The 21,430-nt window shown below is 33.5% G+C and overlaps 1 protein-coding gene and 1 long non-coding RNA gene across 19 annotated transcripts in view; one reads left to right on the top strand and one right to left on the bottom strand.

The window, feature by feature from the left end:
• The window catches only part of LOC111424928 (projectin protein bent), a 62,183-nt gene extending 44,271 nt beyond the window's left edge, over nt 1-17,912 (bottom strand). For 6 of the 18 annotated variants that reach the window (XM_071198420.1, XM_071198428.1, XM_071198418.1 and 3 more), the window contains exons 1-23: nt 17,341-17,912; nt 17,266-17,287; nt 16,944-17,106; nt 16,543-16,684; nt 15,742-15,880; nt 15,479-15,682; nt 15,124-15,425; nt 14,605-15,014; nt 7,152-7,544; nt 6,915-7,094; nt 6,581-6,862; nt 6,167-6,214; nt 6,061-6,099; nt 5,866-5,943; nt 2,146-2,211; nt 2,052-2,078; nt 1,935-1,991; nt 1,819-1,869; nt 1,694-1,753; nt 1,597-1,626; nt 1,207-1,521; nt 985-1,017; nt 707-871 (exon numbers count right to left, since the gene is read on the bottom strand). In XM_071198420.1, coding sequence (XP_071054521.1) covers nt 707-871; nt 985-1,017; nt 1,207-1,521; nt 1,597-1,626; nt 1,694-1,753; nt 1,819-1,869; nt 1,935-1,991; nt 2,052-2,078; nt 2,146-2,211; nt 5,866-5,943; nt 6,061-6,099; nt 6,167-6,214; nt 6,581-6,862; nt 6,915-7,094; nt 7,152-7,544; nt 14,605-15,014; nt 15,124-15,425; nt 15,479-15,682; nt 15,742-15,880; nt 16,543-16,684; nt 16,944-17,106; nt 17,266-17,287; nt 17,341-17,653 — 3,519 coding nt within the window. In that variant the 5' untranslated portion in view covers nt 17,654-17,912. The remainder of the gene's footprint in view (nt 1-706; nt 872-984; nt 1,018-1,206; nt 1,522-1,596; nt 1,627-1,693; nt 1,754-1,818; nt 1,870-1,934; nt 1,992-2,051; nt 2,079-2,145; nt 2,212-5,865; nt 5,944-6,060; nt 6,100-6,166; nt 6,215-6,580; nt 6,863-6,914; nt 7,095-7,151; nt 7,545-14,604; nt 15,015-15,123; nt 15,426-15,478; nt 15,683-15,741; nt 15,881-16,542; nt 16,685-16,943; nt 17,107-17,265; nt 17,288-17,340) is intronic. The other 12 variants (XM_071198425.1, XM_071198424.1, XM_071198426.1 and 9 more) reach the window with 7 other exon arrangements.
• Nucleotides 11,846-19,813, top strand: LOC111424930 (uncharacterized). Its single transcript, XR_002707662.2, has 3 exons — nt 11,846-11,929; nt 13,513-14,117; nt 14,173-19,813. It is a non-coding gene; the product is annotated as an uncharacterized lncRNA (long non-coding RNA).
• Nucleotides 19,814-21,430: the final 1,617 nt, after the last annotated feature.

Below are 21,430 nucleotides of genomic sequence, written 5' to 3'. Positions count from 1 at the left end.
AATCCATTTCTTGGAATATGAGTATGAAAATTTCCCAAAGTGTTAATAAAAGTGTCCTGTTTCCAATGAACCAATCCGTTTTGAAAAATAACTTTTAGTTTTTGAAAAAACAATATTTGAAGTTTTAATAAAATTTTCGATGTTGCGATAATTTTCAAAATTCGCTATAAATTTAATTTCTTGAACGTTCTTTTTGGAAATATCACCAATTATTAATTAAAGTATCACCTTTTTAATGCACAAAGTCGCTTTAAAAAATCACTTTTAGTTCTTGAGAAATAAATTTTTGAAATAATCGATTTTGCAATTTTCGCCGATTAAGTTTTAAAAATTCGTATAAAATCCATTTCTTGGAATATGAGTATGAAAATTTCCCAAAGTGTCCCCTTCTCCGTCGTTTTCTAACGAAAAAGTCACAAATTTTTTTTTCTTTTTCGTTAAAAAATATTTTAAATAAGATTCCACACTTTTAATCGAAAATTTATATTAAGAAAGATTGAAATTAGAAAGATAGAGAAGAAAAATGTTAGCGATTAAGAGAAGAATGTTAGAAGTAGTAAAATAGAGTAGAAGAATGATCTTAAGAAAAGATAAAACTCATATAAGTTTAGAGTAAATATGAAAGATAAGAAATAGAAGAAAAAAATTATTAGCATATATAGAAGAAATAGAAAGAAGTGGATGCCTTGAAGATGCCTGATTCTACCTTAAGCGCAATTTGAGATTGTTCAGCCTGCTGAGCCTCTTTAGCCTCCTTAGTAACAGCCTTCAACTGAACGTTCAAGAATGACTCCGAAGTAGCAGACTGAGGTTGGTACTTGGGTCGGTCGAGTTTGGGTTTGATAACCTTGGCATTAGTTTTTTCCTCCGTCTTAGAATAGTGGGGGAGAATAAAAGACAAGTCAAAGTGAATAAAACACAAACAGAAAAGTGCATAGAATGGAGGAGTTTTTAGAGAGATCTTAAAGAAATTAGATTACTTACCAGTTTCACTTTGTCGTTGGCGACTTCTTCGCTCTAGATTTCAAAGGGACGAACAGACGCAGACATGAAACAAATAATAAACAAAAAAACAAAGGGGTTTTTTAGTGTTTCTTTGATAATTTCTTAAAATTAAAAGGAAAGGGTAATTAGTTAAGTGATTGGTGTAAAACAAAAAATAAAATGTGATAGTAAAAAAGTGAGTTTAAATTTTTTCAAATGTACCTCTCCAGCTTTTGATACTTTTCTAAGTTTCGGGGGTTCTTCCGGAGGAACGATTAATTCTGGCGCCTTCAATGAAGGTTTCTTCTCAATTACAGAGGGTTCTTCAATCTTTTTATCTTCAACCTTTTTATCTTCAACTGATTTTGCTTTTGGTTTTTCAGGTTCGATATCTTTTGGTTTCTTTTCAGGTTCGGCCGATTTTTCTTTCGGCTTCTTTTCTGGTTCAGCAACTTTTTCTTTAGTCTTCTTTTCCGTCACCTTCTTTTCTTCTTCTATTTTCGTTTCAGTTTTTGCTTCAACGTCGTTTGTAGGTGTCTGTTTGTTGTATTTTATTGTGTGTAAAGTTTGTTAAGACACAAGACATAAATTTGTTTATTTTTAATTACTTACCGTTTCCTTAACAGCCGTTTTCTTCACGACCTAAATTAATAAAAAAAATTATATAGAGTGTATTTGGGATATTAGGATAGGAATTTAAGAAAAGTACCTTCTTTTTCTTTTCTTCTACAATGGAAGAGCGACGGGAATCGGAAATTTGTTCCTCAACCTAGTTACGATATAATATAATAAATTTACGAATTTGAAATTTTTGGTGAAGAAAAATAAAGCTACCTGAATAGAAGACCGTCTACTTTCTGATTTAGTTTCCCCATCTTGAACGATCTAAAATAACCCCCAAAATATGAGTGAAGAATTTCTTTTTTATAGAAGCGAAAGAATAATAATACCTTTTGTTCCACTTTAACAACCGAACTTCTTCGAGATTCCGTCTTAAGTTCTTCAACCTAAATATTTGAAAGAAAAGTAACGTAATTTGTGTCTTGGTGACGATGAAATGTATTTACCTTGCTAACTTTCTTGCCTGGTTTGGCCTATAACAGGACATTAACAACACATTTTTACCAAAGTCCCAACAATGGTATTACAAAATACACTTACTTTCTCCGGCTCCTTTTCTGCTGGTTTTTTCTTATCGACATCGTTCATTTTCTTTTCTTCTTCCTTCTATTAATTTTTACAGTACATTAACATGCTTTTTATACATATAAACAGTATTTATGTATCAAGGCAGCAAAATTTCTCATTTAATATATATAATACATATAATTTCCATAAAATATATTATATACATAACAACTTTGCTGCCATGCTACATTATATTTTTGAAATCAAATTATATTTCCTACTCAAGCTTATTATTAGTGGTGGAACGGATATCCAGAATTTTTTTTAAAGTTTTAAAGTTTTAAAAATTCGTATAAAATCCACTTCTTGGAATATGAGTATGAAAATTTCCCAAAGTGTTAATAAAAGTGTCCTCTTTCCAATGAACAAACACGTTTTCAAAAATAACTTTTAGTTTTTGAGAAAACAATTTTGGTAAAATTTTTGATGTTGCGATAATTTTCAAAATTTGCTATAAATTTAATTTCTTGAAGGATCCTTGTGGAAATATCACCAATTATTAATTAAAGTATCCTCTTTTTAATGCAAAAAGCCGTTTTGAAAAATCACCTTTAGTTCTTGAGAAATAATCGATTTTGCAATTTTTGCCGATTAAATTTTAAAAATTCGCATAAAATCCACTTCTTGGAATATGAGTATGAAAATTTCCCAAAGTGTTAATAAAAGTGTCCTCTTTCCAATGAACGAACACGTTTTCAAAAATAACTTTTAGTTTTTGAGAAAACAATTTTGGTAAAATTTTCGATGTTGCGATAATTTTCAAAATTCGCTATAAATTTAATTTCTTGAAGGATTCTTGTGGGAATATCACCAATTATTAATTAAAGTATCCTCTTTTTAATGCAATAAGCCGTTTTAAAAAATCGCTTTTAGTTCTTGAGAAATAAATTTTTTAAATAACCGATTTTGAAATTTTCGCCGATTAAGTTTTAAAAATTCGCATAAAATCCACTTCTTGGAATATGAGTATGAAAATTTCCCAAAGTGTTAATAAAAGTGTCCTCTTTCCAATGAACTTATACGTTCTGAAAAATAACTTTTCGTTTTTGAGAAAACAATATTTGAAATTTTGATAACATTTTAAAATTCGCTATAAATTTAATTTCTTAAAGGATCCTTGTGAAAATATCACCAATTATTAATTAAAGTATCGTCTTTTTAATGCAACAAGCCGTTTTGAAAAATCACCTTTAGTTCTTGAGAAATAATCAATTTTGCAATTTTCGCCGATTAAATTTTAAAAATTCGCATAAAATCCGCTTCTTGGAATATGAGTATGAAAATTTCCCAAAGTGTTAATAAAAGTGTCCTCTTTCCAATGAACTAACACGTTCTGAAAAATAACTTTTAGTTTTTGAGAAAACAATTTTGGTAAAATTTTCGATGTTGCGATAATTTTCAAAATTCGCTATAAAATTAATTTCTTGAAGGATCCTTGTGGAAATATCACCAATTATTAATTAAAGTATCCTCTTTTTAATGCAAAAACCCGTTTTGAAAAATCACCTTTAGTTCTTGAGAAATAATCGATTTTGCAATTTTTGCCGATTAAATTTTAAAAATTCGCATAAAATCCACTTCTTGGAATATAAGTATGAAAATTTCCCAAAGTGTTAATAAAAGTGACCTATTTCCAATGAACTAACACGTTTTCAAAAATAACTTTTAGTTTTTGAGAAAACAATTTTGATAAAATTTTCGATGTTGCGATAATTTTCAAAATTCGCTATAAATTTCATTTCTTGAAGGATCCTTGTGAAAATATCACCAATTATTAATTAAAGTATCGTCTTTTTAATGCAACAAGCCGTTTTGAAAAATCACCTTTAGTTCTTGAGAAATAATCGACTTTGCAATTTTCGCCGATTAAATTTTAAAAATTCGCATAAAATCCACTTCTTGGAATATGAGTATGAAAATTTCCCAAAGTGTTAATAAAAGTGTCCTCTTTCCAATGAACCAACACGTTCTGAAAAATAACTTTCAGTTTTTGAGAAAACAATTTTGATAAAATTTTCGATGTTGCGATAATTTTCAAAATTCGCTATAAATTTAATTTCTTGAAGGATCCTTGTGAAAATATCACCAATTATTAATTAAAGTATCCTCTTTTTAATGCAAAAAGCCGTCTTGAAAAATCACCTTTAGTTCTTGAGAAATAATCGATTTTGCAATTTTCGCCAATTAAATTTTAAAAATTCGTATAAAATCCACTTCTTGGAATATGAGTATGAAAATTTCCCACAGTGTTAATAAAAGTGTCCTCTTTCCAATGAACTAACACGTTTTCAAAAATAACTTTTAGTTTTTGAGAAAACAATTTTGGTAAAATTTTCGATGTTGCGATAATTTTCAAAATTCGCTATGAATTTAATTTCTTGAAGGATCCTTGTGGAAATATCACCAATTATTAATTAAAGTATCCTCTTTTTAATGCAAAAACCAGTTTTGAAAAATCACCTTTAGTTCTTGAGAAATAATCGATTTTGCAATTTTCGCCGATTAAATTTTAAAAATTCGCATAAAATCCACTTCTTGGAATATGAGTATGAAAATTTCCCAAATTGTTAATAAAAGTGTCCTCTTTCCAATGAACTAACACGTTTTCAAAAATAACTTTTAGTTTTTAAGAAAACAATTTTGGTAAAATTTTCGATGTTGCGATAATTTTCAAAATTCGCTATAAATTTAATTTCTAGAAGGATCCTTGTGAAAATATCACCAATTATTAATTGAAGTATCCTCTTTTTAATGCAAAAAGCAGTTTTGAAAAATCACTTTTAGTTCTTGAGAAATAATCGATTTTGCAATTTTCGCCGAATAAATTTTAAAAATTCGTATAAAATCCACTTCTTGGAATATGAGTATGAAAATTTCCCAAAGTGTTAATAAAAGTGTCCTATTTCCAATGAACTAACACGTTTTCAAAAATAACTTTTAGTTTTTGAGAAAACAATTTTGATAAAATTTTCGATGTTGCGATAATTTTCAAAATTCGCTATAAATTTCATTTCTTGAAGGATCCTTGTGGAAATATCACCAATTATTAATTAAAGTATCCTCTTTTTAATCCAAAAAGCCGTTTTAAAAAATTACTTTTAGTTCTTGAGAAATAAATTTTTGAAATAATCGACTTTTGCAATTTTCGCCGATTAAGTTTTAAAAATTCGTTTAAAATGCATTTCTTGGAATATGAGTATGAAAATTTCCCAAAGTGTTAATAAAAGTGTCCTCTTTCCAATGAACTAACACGTTTTCAAAAATAACATTTAGTTTTTGAGAAAACAATTTTGATAAAATTTTCGATGTTGCGATAATTTTTAAAATTCGCTATAAATTTAATTTCTTGAAGGATCCTTGTGGAAATATCATCAATTATTAATTAAAGTATCCTCTTTTCAATGCAGCAAGCCGTTTTGAAAAATCACTTTTAGTTCTTAAGAAATAAATTTTTGAAATAATCGATTTTGCAATTTTCGCCGATTAAGTTTTAAAAATTCGTGTAAAATCCATTTCTTGGAATATGAGTATGAAAATTTCTCAAAGTGTTAATAAAAGTGTCCTCTTTCCATTGTACCAACCCGTCTTGAAAAATAACTTTTAGTTCTTGAAAAATAAATTTTTGAAAAAATTTTCCGTTCCATCACTACTTATTATTAGAAAAAAATTGATTTCAAAAAATATATAACTTACCTTTTTCTCTTCGATTTTCTTCTTTTCAATTATTTCTTCTTTTTTCTTTTCTTCGACAATTTCTTTCTTTTCAACCTTCTGCAAAACAATTTTGGGACAAAACAAATTATGAGGTGTTATTTTTTTGTTTATATTTTAGTTTATATTTTGTAGTGTTAATTTGTAAAAGTAAATATTAAAATATATTTTTGTTACCTTTGGCTTTTTAACTTTTTCTTCTTCCTCAATAATTTCCTATTAAAAAAATTTTTTTGATTTAGTGTTTATTGTTGGTGTTTATAGTAATGATGTGTAAGTGTACCTTTTTAGTTTCTTCAATAAGTTCTGGTTCGGATTCAACCTCCTCAACCTTTGTTAATAACATCAATGGTTAGTATATTTTTAAAAATTTTTGTGAAAATACAAAGTTGAAAAACGTCTCGAATACTGAAATACTTCGGATTGTTCGCATACACAAAGCCTAAATTTAGACCAAGATATATCCGAAGCTTTACCTTGTAAACGGTGAAAAATGTAAACATATAAAATTTTATCGCCGTAACGTAAACGTTTAGAAGAACTTTGATTCTGCGAACGTTCGTTCGATCGAATCGGAAATAGATGATCGAGACTTACCGAAAAACTATATCCAAAGTTGCAAAAACAAATTTTGAAAAAATTTTGTTACTAATTTTTTTAATTACAACATTAAAAGAAATTTCAAAATTTTTCTTACCTTTTCTTCTTCCTCCTTCTTTTTCTCCTTCTTCTCAACAACCGTTAATGTAGCGATGGATTCATCCTCGCCAAATTCGTTCTTAGCAACAATCTTGTAGGTTGCAGCGTGAGATATTTTGCACTTACTAATAGTCAATCTGGCAACTGAGCCATCGAAAGAGATCGAAACATCAGATGATTCTCGAATAATCGTGGTGTTTTTGTACCATGTTATAACAACCGTTTTATCGGTAACTTTCAAAGTTGATATAAAATCAACCGTTTTACCTTCTTCGGTAGTCTAAAAAATCATTCCATAACAAAAATAAAAAAAAAATTATTTTAATACTTACCACATTAGTTAATTGTGTTAATTTAGGTTTATCTCCTTTCGGTTTTTCTTCAGGTGGAAGATCGGTTACTTCAACCGTTTGTGAAGTAGCCTCGCCCTTTTCATTGCGAGCGACAAGTTTGTACATGCCTTTATCGGATTTCTCGATTTCACAAATTTCGAGTTTAACCGCGAATTCACCCTGAATGTTTAAAAAAAATTATTAAAAAGTCACTCCAATTTCGAAATGAAATCTTACATCTTTAACTTGTTCAACTTGGACTTTGTGTCTAGTGTCTTCTTTGACGGCCGTCGATTCTTTAAACCAAGTGCAATCAGGCGCGAACTTGCTAAGCACTTTACATTCAACGATAACTGTGCGTTTTTTAACGATTTTGATAACTTTCGGTTTTTCTTTAATGACGGGAATGATTTCGATGTTAAGTGTGAGATTCGCGTTGAGTTCTCCTAAAGTGTTTTTGATGTTGCATTTGTAAAGACCTGAGTCTTCGGTATCGGGATCTTTGAGTTCGAGTTTTATGTAATAAATCTCTTCTTCGATTTTTTCGATGACTATTTTTATTTTGCTGGATTCTTTTACTACTTGACCTTCTCGGTACCAGACTATCGTTGGTTTGGGATTAGCACGAACCTAGATTTTAAAATTTTTTTTTTTGACATTAATTTTATTAGGTTTTAAAAATAAAAAATTGAAAAATTTATATAGTATACAGTATGTCCACGAAAAATCTTGATAAAAATTTTGCTAGTTCAACATTTAACATATTTTATACGCGGTGTTCAGAAAATTGAAAAAACTTTAAATGTTACAAAAGTAAAGTGCATTAATTTGAGAAGATATTGGAAGAATTTGGGTATGATTATGGATAACAGTTTTTGCTATAAGAAGCATGTCTCCAACTGTATATCCAGGGCTTATTATCATCTGAGGATGTTGTTTCCTCATCGACACTACCTTGGTATTCATCTGAAAAAGATGTGCGAAACCTCTGTTTTGACTCAATTCATAACACGTATTCAACGAGTACAAAACTCATGTCTTCGGTATATATATGGAATTAGAAAACATAACAGAATATCTTAAAAACTGAATTATGCGGGATGGCTAAATATGCATCATCGTAGGAAAGTGCAGTGTTTGTGCCTATTCCATAAAATTATAAACTATAAGGAACCACAGTATCTGTACCAACTGATAACTTTTCGAAATGATGTCCACCGAATAAATACACGATTTCGCGGAAGACTGTCGCCACCCTTCTATCGTTTGTCTTTATTTCAGAAGTCATGGGGGCACAAACGTTGATCTGACATGTTTTGCAATCTTGTTGTTTTTCTTTTTTTGTTTCTTAGGTTAGTTAGAGCAGCTGTAGTAACTAATACAAGCTGGAACTCGCCTATTTTCTTTTGTATGTTTTTTTTATACAATTAAGCTTATTTTCTAATAAAGGCATTTATTATTATTTGGAAATAAGTTACTAGGAAAAGTTGTTCAAAAGTAAAACTACCTACTTTGCCTACTTTTATTTATTTGTGATCATTTTTGTACTAGTAGGCGTTGATAGTGACAAGCTTTATTAACACTTCGCTTTTATACTTTATTAGCCGTAGTATTACATTATACTTTACAACAAAAAATTTAGTTGGTGCAATGTTATGGGAAAGGCGAAAAATGCCATCGTCGAGTTAGTGTGCACATTTCTGAGATTACTTGCCGTAAAAAATGTTGAAGTTTTTAAGCACTGGGTCATTGTTGCGAATACCCAGAGAAAAAAAAGATACGATGAAAATGATGCAAGCACTTTGTTGGTATTACATTCAGTAGAGGAATACCGGAAATTATCATTAAGAAGAAGAGCTGAAAATCTCCAATTTGTTAAAAAGTCGCAAATTCAGAAGATATTAAAACACAACAAGATACATCCATACAAGCCAGTTTTTAATCATGTATTGGATTGTGGCAAATAAACTTTCTCTTAATAACTCTAAAACGGTACATATGTTACTTGGCCTTAGAAATCTTATCCCTCAGAATCCCAGCGGCACTAAGTTTTTAGGCGTAATTGTAACTGCTCCAAAATTAAGTTTTGACGAGCATGCTCAAGTTGTGGGGGCCGAAACATTTACGCACTGAAACGTGTAGTTGATACGGTTCCTCCTGAAACTGCGAGAATAGCATACTATGCTTTAGTCCACTCGCTTTTGACATATTGTATATTGGCACGGGGAAATACTCCAGCTAGTAGTCATATTTTCAAGCTCCAGCGTAGAGCTATTCGTGTGCTTGGTGGGGTCGGTTTTACGAAAAACTGCAAACATTATAACTATTCCATCAAAATTTATATTGGAAGCGATTTTATATGCCGATAAGAATGATATCTCTTCTAATTTTCATCATTATGACACGAGAGGCAAGCATGATATTCGGACTAATTTTTGCAGATTACAAAAGTCTCAACGGGGCCTGATATATACGTCCCAACAACTGTTTAATCGCTTACCGCTTGACGCGAGAAGTCTCTCAAATGACTCTTTGAAGCGGCGTTTAAAACCATTTTCAGTCAATTTGTAATTATATAATATATGTATTTTTTTCTGTTAATACTAAGTAATCCATGACGAGTAAAATGAATTTGAATTTGAAGCAAAACGTTTGGATTTTTGTTTGTGGGTTGGCAGTATGGAAAGAGGATTTCATAAGAAAATAATGTTTTTTGATGAATCAACTTTTTCGACCAATGGTATTGTGGCTTCGCAACATGCACGATATTGGAGTGACTCTAATCCGCATTTTCGAATACCACGGAGGCGTCAGTACTATGTTAAAGTAAATGTGTGTTCTTTGACACTCCTTGTAATGCAAATATTTATTTAGCTATGTTAAGAAATTTCCTCGACGGTGAATTAGACAATCTTCCATTAGAATACAGTCGTTTATTTTATTTTCAACAAGATTAGACACTGTTAGACCACTGGATTAGGAGACAAGGACCAGTTCAGTGGCCTCCTAGGAGCATTGAGGTCTTATATATAATCTAGAGTGCGTATGCTGTTGTCCCCACCACGCCTAAAATGAAGCCAGAAAGGTCGCCATGTTAGATGTACCAACTTAGCGGGAAATTCGAAAGTCTGATATATACTTCTGCAAGAATTTATATTATTATAAACTGGAAAGACAGAAAATAATAACCAAAACAAAACATTAATTTTTTATTGATAAATAATTATTAATTATATGATATTTTAAAAGAACTTAATAATTTTTAGCCATAACCCTTATAATTAACATAAACTAAGAAGAAAATATTTAAAGCAATTCTGATTGATCGCGTTAACCTTTGCTTATAAATAATTGTTAGCTTATTTAAAAAAAACTGAACAGTCCTTAATAATAAACTTTACTTCAATATGAAGACCTCGGTGCAAAAAGGGAGTAGCTCCATTTATCAAGACAAGGAGTTGTCCCCTTCTTACACCGAGGCCTTTAATTGTTAATTCCAAGTCAAGTAACCAGAAACATTTTATGGACTGTTGTAAATAATCGTCCAACCTACCAAATTATAAGAAACATATGTGAAACTAAAAAAATTCGAAAACTTTCAATAAAAATAAAATTTATGAGAATTGTGAGGTTATAATTGTAGGTACAATAGAGACTTGAACCTATAGCTAAGTTCAGGTCGGTACATCCAACATGTCTGACTTTCTGATTACCCCCACCACCACCACATATGCTCTCTAGATTATATATAAGACCTCAATGCCTAGGAGTCCAGATTTCACATTAATGGATTTTTTCATATGGGTGAGATTGGAACAACAAATTGTTTATCGCACACCTCAAATAAATGCCACTACTGATCAATTAAAGGATGCAATTAGAGATGCTTCAATATCTTTACATGAGGTTTGAAAATTTTTTGAAGAATTACTTGTTTAAAGGCATGTGCCCAACAGGGTGGTAGTGTGTTTGAGTAAATAAACTTGCAACTTCTGCATTGTTAATTTGGAATTAGTTAATTGATATTAAAATAAATTTAAAGATCCCTAAGTACTAGCAAAATTTTTTATCAAGATTAACTTTTTTTGATAAAATTAAAAATAAAAAGGTTTTTCCTATTCAACACCTTTTCCGTGGACATACTGTACATGTTTTAAAACTATTGTTTCACCTTCATTACCTATTATTGGAAAAAAAGATTAACAAAAACCGTTAAACGGATAAAAATAAAAAATAAAAACGGTAAAATACAGTGAAAGTATCGGAATTAAAAAGGAGGGGAAAACTTACATAAATTATTTTACAATTTGATGGAATATTAAGGTTTATAAGGATTAAGTATGAATTTACATTAAAGCTTTTCTTCTTAAACATAAACTTATGTTATGGGTTGTGGGAGTGAACGAAATATATTATAATAACGATACACGTACCGAAGCCGAAAATCAAAAAAGCAATTTAATAAGGACCAATTACATTCTTTAACTAAAAAACATGACTAAAATTTCTCATTTACTCCTGAATAATAAACATAAATTCCAATTTAATTTACTCAACGGTATTTACAAAATATCCTGTAATGATTGCAATAAAATATATATTGGTCAAACAGGTAGAAATGTACTAATTCGTTTTAAAAAACATATCAAAGACTGCTATTTTCAAACACTTTTTAGAAATTAATCATAAAATAAGCCTTAAAAACATAAAATTAATACATCACCAACCCAAATCGTTAAATCTAAACTTGCTAGAATAATTTAAAATCTCGAAACAATCGAAAAATAATTCCGATAATTTATTAAACGAATTTTTAGAAAATTAATTCACCCGTCTGTACCGCAAATTTATATGATTGTTTTTTTGTTTTTCGGCTTCGGTACGTGTACCGTTATTATAAGAAATATATTATAATTCAAACCCAGAATAACCAGAAATCGTCGATTCGTTTGATGTTGGAGGCTCGATTTAAAATCCGCCATCTTATCACGAGTTACAAAAAGCACAGAATCAAGGTTCGTTGAGTAAACATACTTTATAATGTTATCCAACTCTTTATGAACGTATCCGTCTTTAGAGACGTGCAATTCTAGTTCTAGATCGATATCTTCGTAACCGCTCGATGAAAAAAATTGCGGTAAAGTTTATTGTAATCAGTGAACATTTCTGCGTATCACATGTTAATTTGGAAATTTTCGGGTCCGCGGTTTTTCTTTTATAGCGCATGTTTTATTTTTTCAATATTCCATATAGTTTCGCGGTTTAGCAGGATGCGGTTATTTCGAAAACGACCTGGCGGATTTCACCGCGGTTTTTACCAAAATATGTCAAATAATGTCGGTTGTCGGATTTCCTAGACAGTACGTCGCGCCTTTATCTTACCTATATAAAGAAATAAGGCGCGACGTCCTATCTGGGACGCACCATCTGTTCCGATTGGACGGAACTCCCGTCACCCCGCAGAGCTTATTTCAGTTTTTCTTTAATAACTGATAACGGAATCCGACAACCGACATAATTTGACATATTTTGGTCAAATCCGCGAGGAAATCCACTCAGCCGTTTTCGACATAACGGCGTATTACTAAACCGCGATTTTCCGCGAATCTGTATGGAATATCGAAAAAATAAAATATGCCACTCATTAAGAACACATCAGGCTACCACCTGTTCAAAATTCAAATTTTTTCGTATGATAGTTTTCGAGAAAAAAAATCGCAAAGTTGTCGATACCGTAAAAAATCGGGTACTTTTCTCATTTAACTCGCGATAAAAAGAAAACCGTCGATCCGAACATATTCAAATTAACATATGTTACGTAGAAATGTTCAGTGATTACAACAAAGTTTGTCACAATTTTATCAGATATCTATCTCTAAAGTGAGGGGCATTGAGTTTTTGCACGGATAGTAGTGTAAAACTAAAACTAACACTATACCTAGAATTAGAACTAGAATCATTTGGGTTTAGCCGTCTTTAGAGACGTGCGGCTAAACCCAAATGATTCTAGTTCTAGGTATAGTGTTAATTCTACATAGTAACAGTGCTAGTATAAAACTCGAAACTTTCTAATTCAGGTCTAGTGTTAGTTCTAGTTTTAATTGTTATGCAGTGCTAGACCTAGAACTAGAATCATTCGGGTTTAGCCGTCTTTAGAGACGTGTGGCTAAACCCAAATGATTCTAGTTCTAGGTCTAGTGTTATATACAATATAGTGTTATTTTTATTGAAGTAGTTGAAAGGTTAAATATACGTATTAGAAAAGTACGTATATTAAATTATATAGTAGAACTAGAATTATTTGGAAGTGACACTAGCGGTATTCTGCCAAATCTTTACCACCAATAGCAACATACATTGGTAACTCGCTATAATATAGGGTCAGATTTGGTGGGACACTGCCACTGTCACTTCTGGTTATTCTTTGCCCATAACATAAGTTATTTTTCCAAATTTTAAAGTTAATTATTTGATGTTTTTTATAGAAAATATTTTATGTTTAAGAAGAATAGCTTCAATATAAATTTATACTTAATTCCGATACTTTCACTGTATTTTACCAATAATTTTTTAATTGTTAATTTTTTTCCAATAATAGGTACTGAAGATGGAACAATAGTTTCGAAACATGTATACTATACAGGGTGTGTTTCATGAGGAATGGTACATACATTAATATGTTATAGATTTGTTTATTTTAAGCAGAAAAGTTCCTATGAACATGTGCTTAATGAAGCACGGCTTTTGTGAAACAGTCATTTGTCAATGTTTGACATTTAACATTATTATGTCGACTAAGTTGTTGATAATGCTACATATTGACTCATGCAGAACATGCTGATATGGTGCTTTGTTACGATTTCGAAATGCTCGTGATGACTATAGGAGAGATTCCAGATTGCATGAAACCGGTTCTGCTCCAAGAACAAGTAATGAATACTCAACGTGCAGGTGTGCAAAGTCTGAATGAAGTTGAACAAATTCTTCAATCGGTAGAACGCAGCCCATCTACCAGTACAAGAAGACTTTCTAGATTCCATGTTCAATCAGTACAATACCTTGAACCAGCAAACTCTGCCAGGAGATTAAAATTTCGTGAATGGGTAATATCTAACATTCACTCGGAATAGAATCAATAATAGTCGAAATGATCACCGTTGGTCTGAGGATAATCTACATGTCAGTGTTGAAACAAATTTTCAGGTAAAATTCTCTGTGAATGTATGGTGTGGAATAATTGACAATAACTTAATTGCAGATATTTAGAGCTTCCAATACTGTTACTTTGCGGAACGGTGGATTGGTCAGCTCAGTCACCGGACCTTAATCCGTTATATTACGGAATGTGGGGATGGCTGAAAGGCGATGTTTATCAAGTAAAAGTAAACATGCGTGATGAGCTAATCCTTCGTATTACGACCAGTGCTGCACGAATCAAGGCACGTCAGGATAAATTGGTAATGTACACATTTAAATAAATCAGTTTATGTATTAACTGGCTGTATCTCAGTTACCTTTGAGAATTGAGCATATTTTTTTAGGAACTTTTCTCCTTAAAATGAACAAATTTATAACATATTAACGTATAAACTAAACAATATTATTTCTCATAAAAAGTTTTACTTTTCCCCCTTTTTAATTTTTAATTCGTGAGAAATTAGTAAAAATTATTAATGATATTAGGTTTTACCTTGCAATCCATGACGACTAATTTTCCGCCTTGGTGCGATGTAATTCTTGGTTTTTCAACAAATGTTGGTCCATCACCTTCGGGTTCTGGTTCGGCTTCGATGTTAAGGTTTAGATTAGCATTGCTTTCGCCAAATTCGTTTTTGACGTGACACCGATATGTGCCGCCATCGGGTGCGGTGGGGTCTTTAATTTCGAGTGTGAGTTCGTAGATGTCCTCTTCTTTATCGAGGACGGATATCTTGATTTTAGCGGATTCCTTAACGGCGGTGGTGCCGCGGAACCAAGTGACTTCTGGCTTTGGTTTGGCCTTGCATTTACACTTCATCGTGATGAGGGTGCCGCTTTCGTTGGGGATGATCTTGGGTTTCTCGATGAAAGATGGTGCGAAGCCGGCAGCATCGTCTCCGCCTAGAAATAGAAGAATCGGTAGACGGTGAAGAGACGTTTTTTTTTGATCTCGAGAAAAAGGCCATGCTCATGCTCGGTTTCGTTACGCGATATTCGAGATGATTGATACCTTGGAAGTTAAGGGAAATATTAGCATTGCTTTCCCCAAAGTTATTGAATGCGTTACAGCGATAGTTTCCGCCATCTTCTCGTGTCGGATTCGAAATTTCTAACGTTAACATGTAGGTGTCTTTGCTGATGGCTTTTCGGAACATTCTCACGCGTGTATTGTCCGCGATCGTCTGGTTTCCGTGGTACCACGTGATATCCGGCGCGGGGTTTGCTTCGAGGAGGCACTCCATAACCAGGACATCACCATCTTGTCGTATAGTGGGCTTTTTCGGAAATCGCGGCGCTTTTCCATCCGGAATCCTGAGGAACATACACAATGATTCTTCCGTAAAACGAATCAACGAATTTCTTACTTTGGTTTACCGTCGCCCTCGAAATTAAGATTTATCGTCGCGGTTCCGACGCCATATTTGTTTTTGGCTATGGCCCTGTACTCCCCTTTATCGGAATTTTCGACGTTATTGATTTCTAATCGTGCTAAGTAATACAACTTTTGATCCATCTCCATGGACATGGTGTATCTTCCGGCCATTTTGATCTCCTTCTTCCCGTGGAACCTATATATCGGTGGTCCATTGTGTAAACCAACACGGGGGTATCAATGTATGATACATACCATTGTATATCCGGCCTGGGTTCTCCGACGCACCTACATTCAAACGTTATCGTCGCCCCGTCATCTGTTTGGCGAATGATGGGTCTTTCGGTGAAGGTCGGCTTGATGCCCTCTTGATCGGGTACTGGAGCTTCATCGCCTATACACAGAAACTCATCCAACAAATATATCCCAAAAATATACAACGCACTCGCGCATCGGTTACAATGGTCGCCGTGTGACAAAAGCTCAGCTTTTAATCTTTTACAGGGCTGTAATACAACGTTCGAAAAAATGGGAAACATATTTGCATAAGAGCATGGCCTTCAAAACTACTATATAATACATAAAAATTACAATAACCACGCTAGAAAAAAAGGTAAATATCCCACACCAATGTATAAATATAATACACGGATTAATTGAATATCGGGTTAAGAAATGGCAAAAATTAAAAGCTGAGCTATGATTAGGCGTCTGTTAGTTCCATTGTACTATTATGCACGAGTGCTAGATGACTTCTCATCCTTTATACAGAGCTAAAAAATGACGTTTTTAAGAGAAACCAACAGCTTGGACACATCAACACACAAAAGCAGATCCAAACGCTAATCTGGACCATTAAATCAATACACACAAGTATACTTGAAATAAAATTTACATGGAAGAAAAATATGTTGGTTCCTCTTAACATTAAAAAGCCTGAGAACTAGAAGCTCTGCAGTTAAACACCCCCCTTATCCCGAAAACCAACAAAAAACAACAACAACTATACCGAGCCTGACATTGAAGCTTATTACGGACAAATAACATATTACTTACTGTCGAAGTTGAGACTGATCGTAGCATTGCTCTCTCCCAACTCGTTCTTTGCAGTAACCTTGTATTTACCAGCATCCTCAACGGTAACGTTCTTGATTTCAAGGGTTGCAAAATACGAGTGGCCATCTTTATCTACCCTCAACTGCAAAAGATGGAATTAAGTCAGCTTTTAAAATCCGATTCGACATCTATCATAACACCTTTTCAATTTTATCATGTTGATCCACTGCCAAGAAATTATGATTATAGTGAGATCAATAAATTTTTTTTTAATTTAATTTTTTAATAATGATTGTCTAATAACCTAATTATAGAAGTGATCACAAAACGTACAAATATAATGTAGCCAAAATTTTTGATGACCAACTCTAATAGTTATGCATTGATGAAATGTGTGTTACCTTGTGACGTGAACCTTCAGTAACGGCGTTGGTATTGTGAAACCAGCTGACGACCGGCCTAGGATCAGCTTGAATACGGCATTCGAAGAGTAATCTTTTACCATCTTCTTCCTGCCTGATGGCTGGTTTCTTGGCGAAGGTGGGCGCGATGCCGTCGATTTGTCTACGCGTACGTTAAGGAAAAAAAAGGTTAAGAGATGATTCAAGGGGAATAATAATAGATGCGGGCGCCGAGAAATATGAACTCTGACGCAAAAGTTACGTGGCCAAGAAGGCCGTTGCCAACAAAATGATGATAAAACCGATTTTTGATGATACTCACTTTTCTCGTGGCTCATCCATAGCTAAAAGGAAAAAGAAGATAATTACATATTAATTTAACATTAAGTAAACTTACGGCTGAAATTCAAGTTGATGGAGGCAGCTACCTCGCCCATCTTGTTTTTCGCTTTGACCTTGTATAAGCCAGCATCGGCCTCTATGACATCGTCTAATTCCAAGACGACAAGGAACTTGTTGGTCCCCACAGATTGGATTTTGAAATTTGTTCGGCCATCCTCCGAAAGAAGTGTATCGCTTCTGAACCATTGGATGTCGGGTTTTGGGGAAGCAAGTAACTGACACTCGAAGATGAGGCGATTACCATCATCTTCTTGTCTTAGCTGTGGTTTTTGTGTGAAGCTGGGAGCGAAATCCTCCGCCACTCCCATGCTTTCTCGAATGTCACGTTATCCCGCTAACATAGATGAACAAGTCGACTTCGTACTAAATTCCGCACCAAGCACACTTACTTCTTTGCAAACGTATTCGATGGTCGCTCAATTCACTATTAGATTCACCGAAAGTTATGATACCGCACTCATCCACTAATTCCGTGTAATATTCGCGTCGTTTAATCTTCGTTCGTCTTACCCTAGAGCTTTCTTCGTGGCCTCCCAAAGCACTGACTAAAGAACCTCAACTCGCACCCTGATTCTAAACTAGAGCGTGACAACGTCTCCCCCCAGAGCGTCGATGCCCCACTCCGTAGAGATGCTCGGCGTCGGCGTCGGTACCGGGATAGGGATCTCTGCCTGCTGCCGCCTCCGCATCCTCCGTCGATGCCCATTTGTTGATTATCGATAGTGACTAATCGAACCAAAATAATATCAAATCTTTATAAAAATATCTTAACAATTAAGTTTCCTATCGTCTATGAATCCCTTTCGTTATTTTTAATTAATGACCCATTTGGCATCGTCCTCAACTAGTTCCAAATCATCATCTGCGAATGTGATTCATTGAATGCCATGGCAAAGTCTCAGGGTTTTTTTGTCAGGTGTGATTATTAATTAATCAAAATTCTTTCTCAAGGTTATTTTTGACTAACAACGATAAAGATGTGCATAAATTAAGTGATAATAGATTTAATTATTTGTATTTGTTTACTAGGACAATATCAAATATTGGCAAGTGAAGTTAGCGTGGAAAACACTATTTCACAGTAATTCGTATGATATGAACCTCAAGCATTCTTGGCACGATTCCATCGATATTTAATTATTTCACTAGAAACGTTTAAAAATATGCGAAATAACTTCAGGATTTTCGCCGATTGAAAGGATCAAGGCAAAAATAATTGGCTTAGATGGAGAAGTGAGGATCCGTAATTTGATATATCTCTACTGGTTTGATTAGACAATTCGGCTGAAAATAAAAGCTATTTATAGCAGGTGCGGATTCTGGCGTTTCGGGCTGCTTTGCAACGAAACTAGAACCGTTCCAAGGATCCAACGTTGAGGTATCGGCCTATTTACATCGATCTCGTAAATTCGGTGTAGGTACTTTCTGGTTCTGGTTCTATTTTAACTAAAATAACCGGTTAAAAACTAAAATTGTCTTCAAAATAAATGTTTGACTATTGCAAAAGATCGTCACTGATGTCAAAAGATTTATGAACAAGTTATTTTGGGGTCGCCATTTACTTTTCGACTCTTTTGCAAAGTGGAACGCTCAAATTTTATTTTTATGGGCCGTAATCGTACTCGTGAATCATTACGAACTTTATGTAGCCCATACACTATTAATATACGCGCCCATTAATTCATCGGAAGTGGATAAATAATATAGGCATAATTCATCCGCAATTAACAAACCGATTATACCCACGGTCCTTGTGAGTCAAATGTTATAAATCCAACTCGCAACTTTGTTGATTCAGAGCCACAACTTTGTAACGTCAGTTTAGCGGCAACTACACTATAAATAAAACATTAATTTAGCAAAATTAAAAATAATTCAAGAGATTGACGCATCGATATATCTGGATGTGCCAAGAAACAATAAACCGTATAAGTACAATCTAAACAGATACGTCCGGCATATAATTTTCGCAAAAACATCTTTGGGTGTAAAATATGACTAATGGGGTTGCTAAAAGCTGTTGTACCTATAATCTCTGTGATCCAACGTGATGCCAAGAAATGAGCTCGTGTAATACTACCTTAATGATCTTGGAGCTTGTTTTAGTCGCCTTGGGTTCAATTTTAGTACACGTTTCATAAGAAAGTTGCTTATTTTCGTATTTTGGCTCACAAATTACCTACCTATAGGATCACATTGTTTTCTCGCACTATTTAGTTTCCTTATTGACATATATTATATCTCATGGACCAATATATATAAATTTAATAATTGAAATCTAATCATTCGCGTCTAAATATTTTCTGCTGCTCTCCCTTTTTCGTTGTTTAGAAATTGTATTTATAGTGTAATGTAGACGACGTGCTCCAAAAAACTTGGCATTCGAAATAAACTCGAACCACTCTAAATCCGGCCGATTGTATCGTGTTTTCAACTAAATTTATAAATAAATTACAATGTTTTCTTAATCGCTTTTTTATGTATTTCCATGAAGAATTAACTGAAAATTACGGCAAATTAAATATGTAGGTCAGTATGAAAGAAGTGAGGTTGCCCTAGAAAACTGATTAGCGTAATTAAGTTAGGTTTAGGTCGTTGTCGCATGTTAAAAATATGTCGCAGGTGGTGATTGATGCTAAATCGGTCAGCATGGAAATAAAAATATGGTTTCATGAAAACACTATTATAGTGCAGGGGAGACAAGCAAGGCCGGCCTTTCGAATCCAAATGAAAACCTCTTCGAAAGAAACCTATATAATCTTCTAGAAATAACTGTCGGACCGAGTATTTTTAGCGGAGTCCAGAGAAAAAGAGATGTAATCTTATACATAGTCTGGTGCCATGCCAAGCCATATAGGGCGGCGAGCTGCGCCTGCGGAAAGACGCCCTAGTGACGTCACTAGTAGCATCCTAGGCGCAAGCGTCACCGCACGACTTCTCTCCCTAACAGCATGCGATCAACTGCCTAATTTCCGCGGCAACGTATTTTAACAGCTCAAGGTGGGGATTAACCTTCCTTACAAATCGACTTTTATCGATCAATGCCTACAAAACATTTCCCACTGTTAATTTGCCAATATTATTCCTTTCAGTCAACACTCTTTAAGTGCCACAATTCAAATTTTGAACATTAAATCTAAATTGGTCTTTTATAGGTCAGTGTAAATGGAAAATATATTTAATAACACTACATAATTTTATTAAATCATAATTTATTTAAATTACAAGTAATAATGATCTGGATGCGCCGGTGGCATTCTTGACCCCGTTATTGTATTGACGTGACACATATAGGGGCCCGGGTCTATTTTGAAACGTCGAGGATGGATTTTGTAACGTCGTTTTCAGTGAGCCAAGTGGAAAAATGAAGCTTGGGGAGAAAACATCGTTCATTAGTCATTTTTGTTGACCCGGTGCATAACGCGAAGTGCACGGTTAATTCAGGAGAGACTAATAGGTGTCTTGTCATCAATTTAAATGGTCTTTATGACCCACTTGGATTTTAGTAAACATTTTCAGTTTTTCGGCAATTTTTTTATCTAGATATGAGTCATCTTTTTTTCGAGCAGGCTCCCGTCCAACAATTTATTATGTAATACCTTGGTTGCGGCCAGAAAAATTAGTTCGCTGTTAAAAAAACATATTTTTATCGATAATTTTCATTCGAAGCAATCATTTTTAACCGTTTTATCTAATTAGAAAATAAATCATTGTTTCATTAGAAACTGCAGTATAATTTAATATACGCATGTAAAAACACGTCAAATATTTCCCCATACTCAAGACGGTTTTCTTGTCGGAGCTGTCAATTAGCGAAATTAAACCCGACCTGCCCGCGAAATGATTCAGACAAAAAAATACCATTATTTACAAACGCGACTGCCAAAGCCTTTGCAAAGTGGCAACGGAGTGGCCAGAATAAAAATAGAAGCCGCGCTAAATTAAGTAGCACCCACTGAAATATCTTACGCCCCCCTAAACTGAAAAAGTCAATTTATAATATAGACGCTACATCGCTTCACTCTTCTTTTTTTTCACAACCATCCGCTGCCAATTGCGTCAGATGATCCCGACTCGTAATTTCT

The sequence above is a fragment of the Onthophagus taurus genome, chromosome 8 (assembly GCF_036711975.1).
Source record: "Onthophagus taurus isolate NC chromosome 8, IU_Otau_3.0, whole genome shotgun sequence".
In the NCBI taxonomy this organism is placed as follows: domain Eukaryota; kingdom Metazoa; phylum Arthropoda; class Insecta; order Coleoptera; family Scarabaeidae; genus Onthophagus; species Onthophagus taurus.
The sequence above is the reverse complement of the archived record's forward strand: the minus strand, read 5'-3'. Positions and strand labels throughout refer to the sequence as shown.